At 36.6% G+C, this 18,094-nt stretch overlaps 2 protein-coding genes across 4 annotated transcripts in view; one reads left to right on the top strand and one right to left on the bottom strand.

The window, feature by feature from the left end:
• Nucleotides 1-17,144, top strand: part of MTREX (Mtr4 exosome RNA helicase) — a 40,982-nt gene extending 23,838 nt beyond the window's left edge. The window contains exons 16-27 of one of the 2 annotated variants that reach the window (XM_066339038.1): nt 566-716; nt 2,482-2,654; nt 2,938-3,006; nt 7,132-7,260; nt 8,269-8,379; nt 8,695-8,883; nt 9,871-10,034; nt 11,377-11,482; nt 12,638-12,694; nt 13,097-13,259; nt 16,476-16,580; nt 16,903-17,144. In XM_066339038.1, the coding sequence (XP_066195135.1) occupies nt 566-716; nt 2,482-2,654; nt 2,938-3,006; nt 7,132-7,260; nt 8,269-8,379; nt 8,695-8,883; nt 9,871-10,034; nt 11,377-11,482; nt 12,638-12,694; nt 13,097-13,259; nt 16,476-16,580; nt 16,903-16,955 (1,470 nt within the window). In that variant the 3' untranslated portion in view covers nt 16,956-17,144. Of the gene's footprint in view, nt 1-565; nt 717-2,481; nt 2,655-2,937; nt 3,007-7,131; nt 7,261-8,268; nt 8,380-8,694; nt 8,884-9,870; nt 10,035-11,376; nt 11,483-12,637; nt 12,695-13,096; nt 13,260-15,412; nt 15,553-16,475; nt 16,581-16,902 lie in introns of those variants that run through there. The other variant, XM_066339039.1, reaches the window with a different exon arrangement.
• The window catches only part of PLPP1 (phospholipid phosphatase 1), a 62,240-nt gene continuing 61,164 nt past the window's right edge, over nt 17,019-18,094 (bottom strand). For both annotated transcript variants that reach the window (XM_066339048.1, XM_066339047.1), the window contains exon 6: nt 17,019-17,471. In XM_066339048.1, coding sequence (XP_066195145.1) covers nt 17,346-17,471 — 126 coding nt within the window. In that variant the 3' untranslated portion in view covers nt 17,019-17,345. The remainder of the gene's footprint in view (nt 17,472-18,094) is intronic.

An 18,094-nucleotide genomic window follows, 5' to 3' on the forward strand; every position in this document is an offset into this window, starting at 1 on the left:
GGGTCATCTAGAGCAGGGTGCCCAGGACCATGTCCAGAGGAGAGTTCACAACTTCTCTCAGGCTACCTGCAAATTATGTTAATTTTATAATGAGACATAATTCAAGTGAAAGAATTTGCAGGTTGCTTGTTTCTGAACAAAATTCCCTAGATACCAATGTAATCAGTAGGTCTTAAGACTTGCAAATAAGGGTTTTTTCAGCGTTAAAATAATGAATTGCTTTAAATAGTTACATGACTATTACTTTAAGGTTAAAATAATGGAATCCAAAGTATAAACGACAAGAAACATCTAAAGTTTTTACCTGGACTTTTCATTCAAATATCATTTTTAATATCCTAGCTGTGGTAAGTATCTGTCTATACACTACAAATACTTTTACATGTTCAGCATAATAAAATTGTTTAGGGTTTTATGTAACATGTAATCAAAATTCAAGACAAGTTATGCAGTTCATCAGAGGAGCTCCTCATATGAAATACTGCACCATGGTTTATCCAATTGTGTATTATAGGCTGCAATTAATATTTTTTTCAAATGGAAAATGTTCTTCTATCTTTTCTAGGGTTCAGCTGATCCCTTAAACAGTGCGTTCCACCTGACATACAACATGGTACTGAACTTACTTCGAGTAGAGGAAATTAACCCTGAATATATGTTAGAAAAATCATTTTATCAGTTCCAGCATTACAGAACTATTCCAGAAATAGTGGAAAGTAAGTATTGCTGCGTGTTCTCATATGAGTAGGTATAATATATAGTCAGATTTAGTAGTTAGACTTAATTATGCTCACAGGTGTTTTTACCTGTGCAGTTTTTGTCTTCGCTGCCAACAGTTGCCGTGCACCAAGTGTTGCTGCATTATAGTATCAGTAATTTTCTCTTGTTCTTAGGACCTATACTGATACATGCTGTCAATTTTTGAAGAGAGCTTTTGTCTATGAGTCAGACAAGAGTGGTTGTCGCATTGCTAAACTGTAGAGAGGGAAGAAGGAAAAACAATTTAAAAATTCCCGTGGGTCATTTGAGACGCAGAGAAGAAAAATCTTAGGGAAGAGAAGTCTTCCACCTTTTAATATCTCAGTACAAGCCATGAAAGGAACTTAAGTGCACTGTATTCAGAGTAGTGTAGGTAAGAAATGTTTAATTATAATACAAAGAAAAATTCAGAGAGATCTGGAACGTTACTTGCGCTCCACCAAGTAACTGCATTTTGGGCCATGCTTGAGTAGTGAGTTTTCCTGAGCCAAAGTCAGTATCTGGAGATTTCAGCCAGTGTTTGAGAGTGAGGCCTCTTTCAAACTTAATCTAGGAGAATCATAAGAACATGAGAGGTAATTATAATTATTGAGCAGTTCATCTGTTTGTTTGTTAATTGGATGTTAAGAGAGAAAGCGTGTATGTGCATGTAGCTTTGGCAGTCATGCAGAGGGAGAGTTTCAATTACCTTTCTCTAAGTTTGCAGGTGTAGTAGTAGTTAAATATGGTATTTATTTCCTTCCTTTATTTCCCTGTTCCAGCTGGCATGCCTAGATCTTTATTCTGGCATTCTAGCATTGTTGTTTAATGGAAAAATGGAGCTGAAGAACATTTTTCATAGTTCTTGTAAAGTTTCAGTTTAGGCACCATACTGGGCATTAGAATTTTCTAATCACTTCACCTGCAATTAAAAACACAAAGGAGAGAATTGGTTACTTAGGCTAGGGAAGAAGGCATGCCATGAGTTCAAATGGATGGCTTATTTCTTTTAAAAACTGGCAGGTAAAAATAAGGAACACTTCCCTGAGTAGTTTCTCAGATCCCAGAGAAGTGAGATTTCCAGGCCACTTACAGCTGTACAGAAACAGCATGCAAGAGGATGAGTTGATAGAGAGAAAAAAGAGATTTTTTTATAATCTGTTCTTTGTTCTTGTTTGCTGGTGGTAATACCAGAATGACAGAATTAATCATACTGCTTAGAATAAAAACTGATTTGCCTAAACAAGGTATAAAAATATTGAAGGAAGAAAATCCTGATTTTTTAACTGGAAACTCAGAGCCTAAAACAAGTTAGGAAGAAAGTAGTCTAACAACTCCCCTCTTGTTGAAACACATGTTTCTAGAAGATGTCTTTGAGCAATCTTATTTTTGTAGGAGGAGATAAACAGTGGTAGGCATTGAATAACTTTTTACAGAATCATTGCAAGTTTTGATGTGACTTCTGTGCAAACCTGCATCAGTTATTCCTGGATAATTAGGTGTTGAGCCTTTTCCAGTTTCTCAAGCTTGTTTATTCTAAGAAAATAATGCTGCTGTGTAATTATGTATAAATATAATTCAGTGGACAAACTTACAGATTTTTAGCTTTCCAGAGAATGGATTATTGTAAGTAAAAAATTAGTACTAAAAGTGGTCACAAAATATTGGTCATGGAGATCTGAAAGTGAAACACCGATTCCTCAATCTGTGCAAATTTCCATGAGATTTTACTTTTCATTATAGGAGTCAATAACTTGGAAGCACAGTACAACAAAATTGTCATTCCCAATGAAGAAAATGTGGTAATATACTACAGAATCCGCCAGCAGCTTGCAAAGCTGGGTAAAGATATTGAAGAGTATATTCACAAACCAAAGTACTGCTTGCCCTTTCTACAGCCAGGAAGACTGGTAAAGGTAGTTCAATTTTTCTTTTGTCTTGTTTTTTATTTCTACCTGTTTGTGAAATTTGCAAGGGTCGTTTGTGTTTGCCACTTTACGATCTTGAAAAATCATGTGTCACACTAAGCACCAGTTTTGACTGGTGAATGCTAAGCATTCAGTAATTCATTAAAGAAATACTGTTTTCATGGTGAATAGTAGTCCTTGACTGTTGTGGTAAATATAAAAAATACAAAAAGTTGTGCTTGCTAGGATATTATTAAATGTGTTATGTTATAATATCCTGTAATATTTCCAGGTGAAGAATGAAGGTGATGACTACGGATGGGGTGTGGTTGTTAATTTCTCGAAGAAATCAAATGTTAAGGTAAAATACACATTTTCTCCGTTACCAAAATATATACCTGACTGTTTTTTCTGAAAGTAAGACAAAATTCCTATTCTTTTATAGTTCCCAAAGGCAAAAAAAATTCCTTTTATCTCAAATTTACAAAAAGCTCCTGAAGTGAAGGTATAAAAAAATAAAGCTATGGAAGATGGAGAAAACTCGAAGTCTTGTGTTCCATTTTTAACTTTTAACATATTTATGGAGGAAATGCTTGCTTTTCCTAAATAAATCACTGAAAATTTTTCCAACTAAATTGTTTCTGAGACATTGCCATTGCTAATTTAAGCTGTTCATGAGAAAGGTACTGTGTTGTTTTCTCTCAGAAAATCAATAGAAGCCCTAAGTGAAGGCTGAGAATAGTGGGAGACTGACATTTAGCTCTGTGAAAAAGGTTATCTTAAACTGGCAAATTGTGCCTTGAGTTCTGAATTAGTGTGGGAGACATGGAATTGCTTGTCCTCTGAGATGTTGCCATAGAACTGGAAAATTAAAACACGAAGAGAGCAAAACAATAGAAATGGATCTGAGGACATTTGGAAGAAAAGAAGACAGAGGGCAGTGATGCAATAGAAGCCAGACTTTCAGAAATGCATTTTCATAGTTGGTCTCTGGATAATCCTTAGATGATGTGTTGGTCTCCCTTTCAGAAATGTTTTAACCAGCTACTCTGCTCTGTAAATGAAAACCTAAGTTAAAACCATCTTTTTCTGTGGTAGCATTTTTGCTATAATTTTATCAGGAGAGCATTGGCTTTAATTTGCTATTTAAATGCAAGGTTGTCTTTTTTAAGTTCTAATGGTGCCTGTTCATTGTGGCACCTTTTGGTGCTTTTCTAATATATATGCATTAAAGAGGAAAAATGTGTTCATACAAAACTTACTAGTAGAGATCTTGTTTTGTTTTCCATCTTCCTTCTGAAAGTCATATTTCTTTTTTCAAGTTGAAAACCTGGGCCGTTACTGCTGTTGCTTAAATCTTTGCTTGTAGATTGCTTTTCTCATAGAGACACAGAAGTAATAAATCAGATTTCCCCCTAGTCCCAGATTTCTCTGTAAAATTGCCAACTTCTGTGTCATTTGGAGGCAGTTCTTCTATCTGTGTCATATTTTACTCACGTATATATTTGCCTTCCCTATCTGGCCTGCCCCACTGTTGTATAAACCTTTGGGTTTGAATATCAGCTTAGAAATGATGGTCTGTTTTGAAAGAGAAGGATGTGGCTCCAGCAGCACTTTTTTCGCTAAGTCATTCTAGCAGCTGGGTTGAATTTTTCTTTCTGGGTGTGTGGAAAGAATGACAATTGGTGCTGGAAATTAAGGAACAAACTTAAAGCAATGCAACTCTTAAAGTCAGTATGAAAAGACTAGTTTCTGTGAGCAGAGGCGAAACAAATTACTTGGAAGAAGTTACTGTTTACCGATATTAGTGTCTATTCAATGTTTTTTTGTCCTGAGACACTGATGTCATTCCCTATTACTATTTAAAATATACAAGTATACTTACGTAGTACTGGAAGAATATTACTTATGCTGTACTTTTAAACCTTCATCCACATGTGACTGTTCAAAGAGCAGTTCTTTGGGTTTGCTTTTAGGAATTACATTCAGTCTATATTAGTAGTTTAGTTGCAAACTTTGCTTTGCTATATCATTGTTTCTAATTAAATTCTGTTTCTTATGAGAAATCTACATAATTAATACAACAAGAATATTACAATACTACATAATAATAATGTAGGGTTATAGTATATCTGTATTCCACATACTATTCCTTACTCTTTGCACTGTGAAAGCAAATGCATAAATCATGTCAGTTATGTTTGTTATTAATTATGTGTAAATGCTTTTCCATCATAATTTCACAAATCAGTGTTCCATGAAACTGTCAATGCAAACAACACTTTCCTGTCTACCGTTGGTCAGAATAGAATTTATCTCAAGCAGGGGTGCTTGGTATGCATTCTACATTATAGTAGGCAGTAAAATAACTATGTCCCTTGGAATTCATAAAAAACCCATATATTTTTGAGTGAGAAATATTATTTCCACTGGATTGTGCCAGCAGTAAGCTAGTGATAGTGTATGCTCTTGATAGTCAATATTATCTGATCCCTGATTTTAGACATGAAATTTTTGTCTCTTAGAAATTATTGATACCGGAATTTGAGATATTGTAATTCTATCTTCCCTGTTTAGATTATTATAATCCTTGTGTATATATAATGTTTACTACATAAACATCTCCTTTAGTACTGTGTCATGGTCATTGAATTTTCAGTAAGTTTGATGTTACTAATCTGGGACTCTTCATTTCTTACTTGTGCTATCCTTCTTGGTTCCTGGGCATGATCATCTTTCTTATTTTATTTTGTTTCCAGACACTTAAAGTAAGAGATGTTTCAGGGCAAATCTAAAATCCTGAGAATTTGACTAATCTTGCAGTAGTCTGCCAAAAAGGGTTTAATTTTGTCCTTGAAACACGTGAATTGATGCAGCATGAACTAAAGAATCACTTGAACTTCATATGACAGAGAAGTCTGTGGCTAGCAAGTGTTTTAAGGGTTCTAGTCTCCTTTTATTCTTGCATATAGAAACATCTGTTGCTCTTAAAAGGTTTTAGTACCTATACTGTTGTAGGAAAAGAACACATTCAAAAAGCAGTTGTAGACTGAATCCTGTCAAATCAGCATTATCTAAAAGCTGTTGGTGGATGTAAACTTAAAGAGAGTTGTATTAGCAGCAGATGTTAATGATTTTTATACTCTTGCTTTATCAATAAGTTTACAATACAATCACAAGTAGAAATATTTTTCCTCTCATGATCTTCTAGACATCTCCAATTCTAGTATTTTCACTTGTGCAGCTAAGAGTTTAGTCTCTATTTCATTCAAGTCAGCTTTATGCCTTCCCTGGCTTTGACTGGATACTGATCTGGTACATTGTGGGTATTTTAAAATTCTCTTTCAGAGAATGGCCATGGTTTGGATCTCCTACATTGCTGTGAGTGCTTTCTGCAAGTGTAGGATACAATTCAGAGGAGTAGTTTCTTCCTCAGCAAGTAATTGGCATTTCTTTAAGAAATAATTTAGCTTGTACAACAGGATCACCCTGTTTTTCTCTAGTTTATGAAGGCAGTTTCTCATAGCATTTCTGAGAATCTTAAAAATGCTAGTCGGCACGCAGGGAAATAAAATAGCATGCTATAGATTTGTAATGCAAAATGTTGCCCCGTAAAAATGAACTAAGTTAATACGAGATTTTGAAAAAAGTTTTCTTTTTCTCTTGTATTTGGAAGCAGAAGGCTTACACGTGGTATTTTAAAAGATGATGTCTGCCTTTTATGTTAGGGCTATAACTTAGTTCTGTTCAAAGTTCTAAAAATATTTGTTTGTAGTAGGAGTGTATTTGAGCAACCCTTTTGCATATTGATCCAGTCAAATAACTATTGCCAGCCTTTTTTAAAGCAGTGTGTAAATAAGGTTATGGCCTTGTGAACAGTAGTCTTTAATCACCAGATCTGCATGTTTTTGTTTATTAAATCAATGCCAGCTGTTACAGGTGCAGTTTAGGGTGTGTAAAGATGCAGCCTGCAAGATGCAGCTTTCCACTTGCCACAGATACAGGCTGTTATGCTTGAAAGATTTTTCTGTGGTCTTTATTGTGCATGAAAATTTGAACCTGCAAACCTGCAAATGAAAGAGATCCCCTAAATTTTGGTGGGTTTTTTTTTCAAATGCAAAGTTCAGTACTGCTAGCATGATGCAATTATGCATTTCAGTTTTAAAACATATTGGCTTAGTTCGAATGAGCTGCATAGAGAAGAAAATGCAGTTGCACCTAAGCTTCAAGCAGACTTTAGGCTACTCTGGCAAGGGAGGATAAGGAGGGTAATTTTTTTCAAGTATTTTTTTGTGGGAGGGGTCTTCCAATCAGTTCACTACAATGTGGGTTTTCAGAATGTACTGCAACACTGAGCTAATACTCGGCAAGAGGCATAGCTCATTTCATACCTTTAATGTTGGAGTAATTGTGCATTTTTCATTAATTCCTACTTGTATTTTAAAATAACTGCTGCAGACCTACTCCTTTTCTGTACCCTCAACAGCCAAATTCCGGTGAATTGGACCCATTGTATGTAGTTGAAGTGCTCCTGCACTGCAGCAAAGACAGTTTGAAAAATTCTGCTACTGAGTCTGCAAAGCCAGCCAGACCTGATGAGAGAGGAGAGATGCAGGTTTGTTACATGTGTTTATTCTCAGTTGTTGCTTATAAACTTTCCCAAATCTTCATTTCCAAGCCATTTGCAAGCTATGATACAAGAGGGACTGATGCATTTGAGAAAGAGAATTTGTACACCTAAGTCTACCTTCTTAATAAATTAAAGTAATACATTTTTAGTAGTACTTTTTGACAAATGCTCAAATGCTTTTTTTTAGCAGTTTGACAGATGTTCTTTTTTAGTCTCTGGGAACAGAACTCCTTTTTTATTTCTTAAAATTATTAAGAGTGGAGAAGATTTTCAAGATCGAGTCCAACCCTTGAATACTAGTGTGTCACCTAAATCATACCCAAAGTGCCAAATCCAGTTGTTTCTAGAACACTTCCAGGGATGGTGACTCCACCACCTTTGGACGGCTTTGCAAAACTCCCTCATTCTAAAATTAAATTGAATTTTTTTTAGTGAAAATATTTGTATTGTTTTAAAGTTTCAGTTTGAAACCCTATATCAAGACAAACAGTTAGAATTTTCAGATCAGAGGAAGTTTAATTTGTCTGCAGGTTTTTTCTCAGAAACTTCATTTAAACCTTAGAGTTTAATACAGTATTTATTCTTCATGGTGTCATGATGTTTTTCGTACTTAGGAAGATGTATTTTTCTGGCTTGATGTTCTCGGCTAGTAGCATTCTTAGTTAAGTATATAACAATACTTTGTGTGGTTTGGATCAGAAGAGGTACTCCAGCAGGTGAGATGCAAGGTATTAGAAAAGCTGTTGGTTTGTTTTCAGTTGTAGTCATACTCCAGATGTAACTGCATTCAGAATTTTCCCCTTTGGAGAATGACTCCTCTTTATGAATCCTTCAGGTCATTAGCTGCATTTTCCTGCTTTCTGATACTGCTTTACCCACCACTGCATCCTTGAGCACTAAGTTTTCCTTTTCCCTTGAAAATGTTTTTCTGTGGACAAGTAACAGGAGGTATGTTTTTGACTTATTTGTGAGTTACTATACTCTCTTTAATAGGTTGTTCCTGTTCTGGTGCATCTCGTCTCAGCTATCAGCAGTATCCGACTCTACATCCCGAAAGACCTGAGGCCTATTGATAACAGACAAAGTGTGTTAAAATCTGTACTGGTAAGTTCCACTAGGCTGTTGTGAGCACTCTGCTCTGATTAGTGAGGTACTCTTGAACACAGGGCAACTTGTTCTAAAGAAATTTGTCTCTGTCACATCTTCAGCCTTATTCTTTAAATGAGTTGGAAGCCACAATGTATGTGAATTCCTTCTCCTGTCACATCGATTTAAACTGATTTTGAAAACCGCTTAAACATAACATAACTGACATTACGGCCTCCTGTGTCTATAGTTATGCTAGCTCATTTGTAAAAAATGTAGTTTATTTAACTGTTACTAATCTTAAAAAAAAAAAATCTTTTTTCATCATTTTAGGAAGTACAGAAACGGTTTCCTGATGGAGTACCCTTACTGGACCCTATTGATGACATGGGCATCAAAGACCAAGGGTTGAAAAAAGTAATTCAAAAAATAGAGGCATTTGAGCATAGGATGTATTCACATCCTCTTCACAATGATCCAAACTTAGAAAACATATACAAACTTTGTGAAAAAAAAGCGCAGGTAAAGATACAAACCAAATTACTTCATATTTAGCGGGGGCAGGGGGGATGGTGGTGTGCGTTTGTCTTCTTACTTGCTTTTCTTTTTATTTGCAAAACCCAAATCAACCTTTTTTAAATTATTGAATCTCACCACTAACAAAATGGCTGAGTTGGTGGTATGCCCTTCATTGGTACAGACACAAAGTATGTCTGCAAAGAAAACTTCAGAGGAAGTTTTCAGGAATTAGAAGGTTACAGGGGTCTTCTTCAGTGAATAGATAGATGTAGCACTATGCAGTGTAGGAAAAGTTTTCATAGATGATTTTTAATATAGTTGTGCAAACCTGAGTTGAATTGATGGGGCTTGTTAGCTTGAGGAGTGTACCAGAGAAATCATTGTGCTGCTGCTTCCTAAGAAGACTCTCAGCCTGGAAGCAATGCACTTACTTATTTTGTATGGAGTTGTACCCTCTTAGACTGAAAGCAGCTGTGCATGAAACCAGCTCTCGTGTTCTTCTGCTGCTTGAAAAAACAGGTTCTCTAGGAGCCACTTCACAGAAGTGAGGTAGTTCTGGTATGGACAGACTGCAAGCCACTGGAGAAGTTCGATAGCAGAAAATAATGTCTTTGGTTTACATTTCATTGAATAATTGGTCAGGTGAGACTTAGTATAGTTCTCAGAAGATCAGCACTCATTTCTCAACAGAGGAGCACTTCTTTCTTTTTTTAGTTTGGGCTGGTATGATTTGTTTCCCACTGTGGGTAAATAGCTTAACTTCCCAAGCTTGTCAGAAGTTTCAATGGGTAAATGGAGTTTATTTTTTTACTATTATTATTATTAAATTTCCTTTAAACCTTCCTCTTGGAAGACTTAGGCAAGTTGCCTAGTCAAGTAGTATGTTCATATACCATTGTTCTTAGGCCTTCATGTAAGTTAAACTATGTATTTAAAACAGCTGCATCTGTTAAACCAGCAAGGTGTAATTCCTCTGCTTCTGGCCCCCAGATTGCTATGGACATTAAAGTAGCAAAGCGAGAATTGAAGAAAGCCAGAACTGTCCTGCAAATGGACGAGCTCAAATGCCGCAAGCGTGTTCTGAGAAGATTGGGGTTTGCCACATCTTCAGATGTGATTGAGATGAAAGGACGGGTTGCTTGTGAAATCAGCAGGTAATTGGCTTCTGTGCAAACTGTTCATTGTCATGAATGTACACTTTATTGTCCTTGCTAAAATTAGTAATCATGTTTATATTTTAAAGTTTTGAGACAATTAGAAAAAGGGTTCTTCAGAGACTGTGTTCTGTGTAATAAAGGTAATATACTGATTGAAGCAGGATAAGTAAAGGTAGCAACTTAAGGACAAAATACAATAGATTTTAAAATTAGAATGTAGACATGAAAATGCCAAGATAGTGGCTATTTTTGTGCCTGATTTAGGTCATAGCATGTGTTTTCATTTAATGTTGTACACTGCATGAAGGTCTTGATTTCCACAGTTGATGTTGAACCGGGACTGTTGGTACAGTCACTCACAAATGAGTGTAGCAACAGTTTTGATGATTGTCAACAGTTACCAAGTCACTAACAGGTTTGGAATAGAGAAAAATTGGAGATTCCCATGCATTTTACTGTAATACATTTATCAGGTACAGATATATTGAAAAAGGTGAAAAAAATAATCAGATTTTAATATCTTACAGTATAACTCGGATTTTTATAGGATTTTGTATTTTTAAAAGTCACAGTGACTGCTGTATTCCTTGTCTTACAGGCAAGTTTGAAACCTGCTACTGATATTTGTTTAATAACTAATTGCCCTGAAAAACGAATCAGAATTTTATCTAGTTCCTGTCTGGAACTGTTTGAGTTACACATCTTTTTTTAAAAAAAATCGTGCTTTGTGTTTTTCCCCCCATCCTATGCGTTTTTTAATTAACTCTAAAAATAGATGTTTGGCCTTAACAAAAATTTGGTGTTTTATTTGAGTAAGTATGTTTGGATTTTGTATCTGCATCATGCACTTAACTGAATTATAATTCATTATTAAGTCTTTATTCAAGTAAGTTGAAGCAAGTTTGTTCCTTTCTTCAGTATTTTGGAAATGCCCAGTTGAATCTTTCAAAGCAGCAGCAGTACTAGTTTTAGTCCTTTTCCTAAGTTGCCTAACTCCTTGGTTCTTTTTGATCTCTTGATATTGTCTGATAGAAACTGACTAAATCATCAACTATTCATACTAACTCATGTGATCTGTAAGGAAAGTTTTATTGTAGTCCAGTAAGTGTTTTTAGTTTCTTTAAAATACTGTTGCAGTCTCTTATTAATTGGTATCCCCCTTAAAAAGCTATTATATATAATTGTGTGTGTGTGTGTATTTGGTGTCCCTTACAGTAAAATTAGGATGCTGGTGCTTTTATCCATATCCAGTTGCCTTACAAAACAGATTAATAGCTCTTCATTTTAAAATTACATATCACTAAGTCTTTCCCCTAAGCTTCCTTCTCTTTTATTTTAGTGCTGATGAACTACTTCTTACAGAAATGATGTTCAATGGTCTTTTCAATGACTTGACTGCAGAACAAGCAACTGCACTTCTCAGCTGTTTTGTGTTTCAAGAGAACGTGAGTTACTTCTTCAGTTCAAGAATTCTATTGAATTCTGTCTTCGTTCATTCTTTCTTCTAACAATACTGTTTTTAATTCAGTTGCAGAAATTCATTATAACACTATGAGCCATTGCACATTTTTTACTGCTTCCTAAGGTGAAAACATTTCAGTTTCAGTGCTGAAGTCTCTTTCCTCATGAGCGACATGCCAAAGGCTGTGTTAAATTGCAGTCTTCCTCTTGCAATGAAGCAGTATCATTAGATTCTCAGCATATGTGCTGCAATTTATACACACACACCCCCATCCATATAATTTAAAATGTAGAATTATTATCTCAAGAAGATGCTCAACTGCACCCTACACTCTGGGGTGAGCATATATTTAATTCCTAGATGTGTCTGTGTTATGTTACATGTACCATTGATCAAAATGGCAGTACCATGTGGAATTGGTAGCAGAAAGGCTGTTAAAATCACACCATAAATTTTTAAAAGCAAAACCATGGGCATTTAATAGATGTTACTGTTTCCCACCTGCAAGCTGTACATGAGGTTAGTATCACTCCAGAAAATTAGTAAGCTTCCATACGAAATATTTTTGCAAGTAGATAGCAAGATGTATCACTCAGATTGATTTTAAATATGGATAAAAATCCATTAGCAGCAGAGGCTAATGCATTCCATTTGTTAGTAGAACAGAAACCGAGGTAAGCCATTATAAATTAGAATATTAGGATTCACTCAACAATAGTACTTGAGTCTAAACAGGTAGGGCATACAGATGTTATGTATTTTGAAAAGCCGTGTTTTCATATATTGCCACTGATGCTTAAGTTACTAAAAACATTTTGTATTCTTAAAGTACTCAATGGCAGCTCATTTTTCAGTTTAAAACTATGATGCAGCTAAATAAAGGGAATTTTGGAAGTATCCAGAAAGCAGGAGCTGCTTTTCATAATGTTGGTATACTGTACAGAAAGATTTCATTTCTTGATTTAGTTTGAGGACAAACATTTGTGGAATTTAGTAATTTTAGTGTTTGGTAACAGGTTTGAAAAGTTATTGGAATAATTTAGGCAGTAGCATGCATTGAACTTCTGTTTTTGCATTTAATTTGGTATAGAGCAAATGTATAGGAGCATTTCAGATTGTTTAATGTCTTCTTTTTCAGTCCAGTGAAATGCCAAAATTGACTGAACAGTTGGCAGGACCACTTCGGCAAATGCAGGTAATGAGCAATCTGTCTGAGCTCAGGGTTAGTGTTAACATGAGAAAGCTCATGAGTAATGTATAAGTACACAGCAAAGACCTGATTTTGGATCATCAGTGAATTCAGCTGGCACTGCATGTGATTTTGCAATGTGTAATAATATGTTATATGGTTTGCAAGAAATCTTTATGCTAATTTAGGACATGCTTTCAAAAGTTTTATAAGCTTGCTTGCTACACTATAGATGGTTAGTGCAGGCAGACTTCATGTAAACAGTGGTTTACTTTCTGGTTCTGAGTAATTTCACACTAAAAGGAAAGCCTCATCCTGTAATGTAGTACCTAATAATGTGTGTGTCTATTTGTTAAATACTTACTCTGGTTAGAGATTTATATATTACAAATATATTTTATTTTAAAGGAGTGTGCAAAAAGAATTGCCAAGGTCTCAGCAGAAGCAAAACTGGAAACTGATGAAGAAAATTACTTGAATTCTTTCAGACCCAACCTAATGGATGTTGTGTATACATGGGCAAATGGAGCTAACTTTGCTCACATCTGCAAAATGACTGATGTGTTTGAAGGTAGGCTGATGAGTTGTTCTTTAGAAGGTATGAGTTGGTAATTCTACAATAGGGAGTGGTAATACTGAATAACCTTATAGTAAACTCAGTTGGGGAAAACTGTTTACTATATTAATTTATATTTACGCACTGTTGATTTAGAAGATTTTTTTAAAGGGATATCTCTGTATTCTAAAAACTTTCTATAAAACTTGGAAATTTTAAGCATTACAACAAAAGGTAATGCTTACTTTTCCTAGTTAAAAGGAAAAAATACATGTTCCAAATGCTTGTCATCAGGAAGTGCAGCACTTGCACTTGTCCTCATGATAGTTAAGTTTTTTATTTATTTGGTATAACCAATTGGTACAACCGATTCCTCTTGCTGACTTAATGAGGACAGAAGTGAGAAATGGTAACCAAGTTTCTCTTTCGAATAGTTTTGCACAGCAGTGCAATGGAGATAGTTGCAAAGCCTAAGATATGATGTATCAGGAGGATAAATTTGGTTCCTAAAACTGGCGTACTGGAAACTACTCCTTGAGGGAGAATACTTTGTTCTCACTTTGCTAAAGTGTGATGATTTACCGCCCTGGTGTTTTGTAAAAACAAACCATCCAAAGGGTTGTCAAACAAGAATGAAAATACCGAACCAGAATGAAAAAACAGCCTGTTGGAAGTTGTAAAGAGTAGGATGGATGCACTAGTCTCAGAAGTCTTCCTTTTTGAAGTCATTACTGTCACTGCTGCCTCTTAAGTGCTATTCCTTCTTTGCAAAGGTTTGCAGATTGCCTCATAACAAGGGAATTCATGCATGTAATCCAATGCATAGACCCAGGAACTTTCTAAGGAAAGTCACTTTTGAGTAACACAAATCTGGCAGTCTTTGCTACTGCAGTCAGCAGATTCCCCCTATTTCAATGAGTATCTTAGCCTTCTATTTGCTATGGAAGCACCCTGAGTATGTGGAGCTCTAAAGCAGCTGTCTTATGTTTTATATTGACACTTGGATGTTCAGAATACACTAGGCAGTAACATTTTCCACATATCATATTTGTGCTAAGTCAGTTTTGTTCTACTCAATAGTGCCAGCTCCCTCAAAATTAGATTTTAGTGGCCTGTTTTGAGAAGGTCGGCTCTTGTAACAGGGGTCAACACATGATTGTTCCCTTAACTTTCAGTAGGCTGGTTTTCTGTGCTTTGTCCAAAAGGAAGGGAAGCACTTCAGGCATCCATTATTGGTTCTGTGTGCCTTAAATGGATTGTGGTGCTCCTAAATCCCATAGTTTACCTTGGTTATTCAAGTAACTGTAGTGATTTCAAAGAAAATCAAAAAACAAAATAAGCATGAGTGGTCCAAGAACAAGTGTGTTTGCCATAAAGTGGCGTAGCCTTGATTTGCTAATGAAAACACCTTGTCTTTAACCTGAAACGTGTGTGTTGGGAAGAAGTAAAAATAAGAGCAGCTTTTTAAAGCCATTAGGAAAGAGCTAAACTGAGTTTAGTATCCTATCTGTTAACTGCAGACCAACTCCTGCTTTGTGGAAGTATAAACAATAGTAATTAATTTAAAAATTGCAGTTTTCTTTTTCTTGAACAAAAAACTATGTCTGCAACCAGCCCAGCTATGCTGCCTGTAAACAAGAACTTCCTGGGATGGCTGTCGGGTCAGCCTTGTAAATGGAGATGAGCAGGATCTTTGAGAGCTGAGCCAGGGCCTGCCACAACACAGCACAGCCGTGCTCGGGGCAGCTGCCCACAGAGCACTTGTGTTGGGGTGTGCTCTGTGCTCAGTAGTGTATGTGTGGGTTTTTCCATCTCAGATCATTGCAACAGGTTTTACAGACTGCTGCTCTGACACAAACTGTTCTCAGTGGAGAAACTGACATAGCCTAGTAAGGCCCTATGAATGCTTTTTAGAAGAGAAGCATTACTTTATCATATCTCACTTTCCCAAGCGCTTTGAGCAATGTTCTTTTCATATTGATTTTTTTTTCCCCAGATACTATGCCTTAAGGGGGTAATAGAAAGGTTGTGTAGACCAAACCCCCTTCAGTGAGCAGGGACATCTTCCCCTAAATTTGGTTGCTCAGAGCCCCATCCAGCCTGACCTTGAATGTTTCCATGTATTGAAAGGTCACAATAAGGTCTCCCTGGAGCCTTCTCTTCTCTAGGCTGAACAACCCCAACTCTCTCAGCCTGTCCTCAAAGGAGACCTGTTCCATCTCTGATCATCTTGGTGGCCCTCCTCTGGACTCACTCCAACAGGTCCATGTCCTTCCTGTGCTGGGGACCCCAGAGCTGGATGCAGCACTGCAGGTGGGGTCTCATGAGAGCAGAGGGGCACAGTCACCTCTCTTGCCCTGCTGGCCACACTGATTTGGATATAATTGGCTTTCTGGGCTGCAGGTGCACATGGATGGGTCATACAGAGCCTGTCATCCAGCAGCACCCCCAAGTCCCTCTCAGCAGGGCGGCTCTCAAGCTCTCCATCCCATGTTTACCCAATAATAGTTATTTTCCCTACAGCAATTTTGACTGTCGGAGATGCTGCTGGAGGAAACGACCATACAGGATACCGTTTGCTGGTGGCCAGAAGAGCAGAAGCATTTAGGGTTGTTTTGTGAAATTTATAGCAGTGACTTGGGCTGAGCTGTGAGGAAAGTTCAAAGAGGAGATAAATGCATACTAAATCACAAGTGGGTGTTGGGTTGCAGTGTAGGAGCTGTGGCAAGATGCTTCTGTGCATTATTGTAAATATGCAGTGGAGTGGTAGGGTTGTCCATGGACCCTTGAGTCGAATAGGTGTAGCGAGATAGATCACTTACTGTTTTACTGCCTTTGCCAACTAAAGAACTAAGGCTTATAAAAAACAATCCCAAAATAAACCTGCAGTAGTTCTTGAAGCAGCAAAGTCATCAATCTCCTAATGCTCTGTGGTTTTTGAGGAAGTCTTAACAAGTACTTGAAAGAAAAAAATCAGCTAGGAATTACTCAACAGCCCAGAAAGTAGTGTGATTAGATGTTAGAGACTGTAAAAACAGTAGAAAGGACAAGCATTTGGAAACAGCTTCAAGGAAATTCCTTACAGAGAAATTTACTGTGCAAACAGAAACAAAGTTTAAGACATTTGACTTCTAGATAATTGAACAGGGTTGTAGAAAGAACTATTACTTTGGAAAATTCAGGACCAATTATATGACATGGCACAAAGTTTTCCCTTGCTTTTTCATACAGGTAGCATAATTCGTTGCATGAGGCGTCTAGAAGAACTGCTTCGGCAGATGTGCCAGGCTGCAAAAGCCATTGGGAACACAGAACTGGAAAATAAGTTTGCAGAGGGTATGTATTTCATTTTTACAGTAAATGAAGCAGTTCTAGAAGAAAAAAGTGATAGAGGAAGGGGCTGCACAGGTAGTGAGGGCTGAAGGTGAAAAAGTTGTGTAATGTGAACTTCTCTTGTTGACTTCATAGTAAACAGCCACCATTGCTGTTATCTTTCCAGATGACATCTCTATTACAAAGTTTGACTTAAAAGGTGGCTAAAAATGGATGTACAGTGACTTCCATTTGATACTTGTAACATGCTTATAACTGTACTTGAAATAGTGGTTGTGTCAGTTCAGACTCTTAGGTATTAATATTCTTTTTTCCTTCTTCATAGGGATTACAAAAATCAAGAGAGATATTGTGTTTGCTGCAAGCCTTTACCTGTAACAACAGATGTCTTCCAGAAACTATATGACATGATGGAACAAATTCATCAGTGTCACATATGGCTTCCATATCAAGTAATTCCTTTTAATGGTGTTTACTTAAACCACAGTTGATTCAACAAGGCATGTACAAACAGCAGTATATGTAATATAACTTGTTACAGTTTTCAATAAAAATTTACAATTGTAATAGCTTTCTTTTAAGCAAGAGCTTGAACCAACTGAAATTTAAAGTTTAGATGCACAGTAACTGTGGCAGATGTTACTATATACAGGTAAAGTGAGCATCCAAGAGCAGCAGCAGTCCCTTAAAGGCAATTACTTATATTACATAGTTAGACTTGTGAAATTGATTTTTTTTCAGAGCAGTGAAGGTGATGTGGGTCATTCTTCATGGTTGATGATTGCTGCCAAAGTGATTTCCATTTGTTGGAGTCTCATGTAGGGTTGTATGGGAATCTTCTTTTGGTTGAAATGTACATCCTCTCACTTTGAAGAAGTCTGACACATACACAACCTAAGTGAACAAATTAGTGTTAAATATTACTGAGTGTTAAATTAGTCTTGCACTCACAAAATTCTGAAACAAGGGCTCTGCAGCAGGCAAATTCTATGATGAAAACTAATAAAACGCTTTTATCAGTTTTAGATCAATTTAAAACATTAGAAAATGGCAGGGAAGTCTTGTACAGAATTCAGACAGGTTCTTCCAATAGCTTTTTCACCTTGCCATTGACCATGTAGCCACTGATGGTTTAAGCCGAATTCAAGGCTTGTGCTAACTAACTGCTGATTGCCTTACCGGGCACTGCTTCATTACAAGCCATAGTTTGAACAACTCTAAATGAAGGAGCAAAATTTACATTTTGAGGGCCCACAACACAAGTTTAGTTAATTTTTTTTCCTGTAATTAAGGTAGAACAGGACAGGTGGTGCTTTAGCTGGACCCAGCAGCTGTAAGGCCAGCTCTTCCTATGTATGTAGTTCTTTCCTGCAGTCCTTTAAACATACCACCTCACTTCTTCACACCTAGGAGACATCTCCCTCGCTACAAGACAGGTGGTTGATCCAGTTCTGCAGCTTGCTGTCTTCCACTGCTGATTTCACCAAGTTCCATAGCAGATGTGCTGGGCACAGTGC

This window comes from Sylvia atricapilla, chromosome Z (assembly GCF_009819655.1).
Source record: "Sylvia atricapilla isolate bSylAtr1 chromosome Z, bSylAtr1.pri, whole genome shotgun sequence".
In the NCBI taxonomy this organism is placed as follows: domain Eukaryota; kingdom Metazoa; phylum Chordata; class Aves; order Passeriformes; family Sylviidae; genus Sylvia; species Sylvia atricapilla.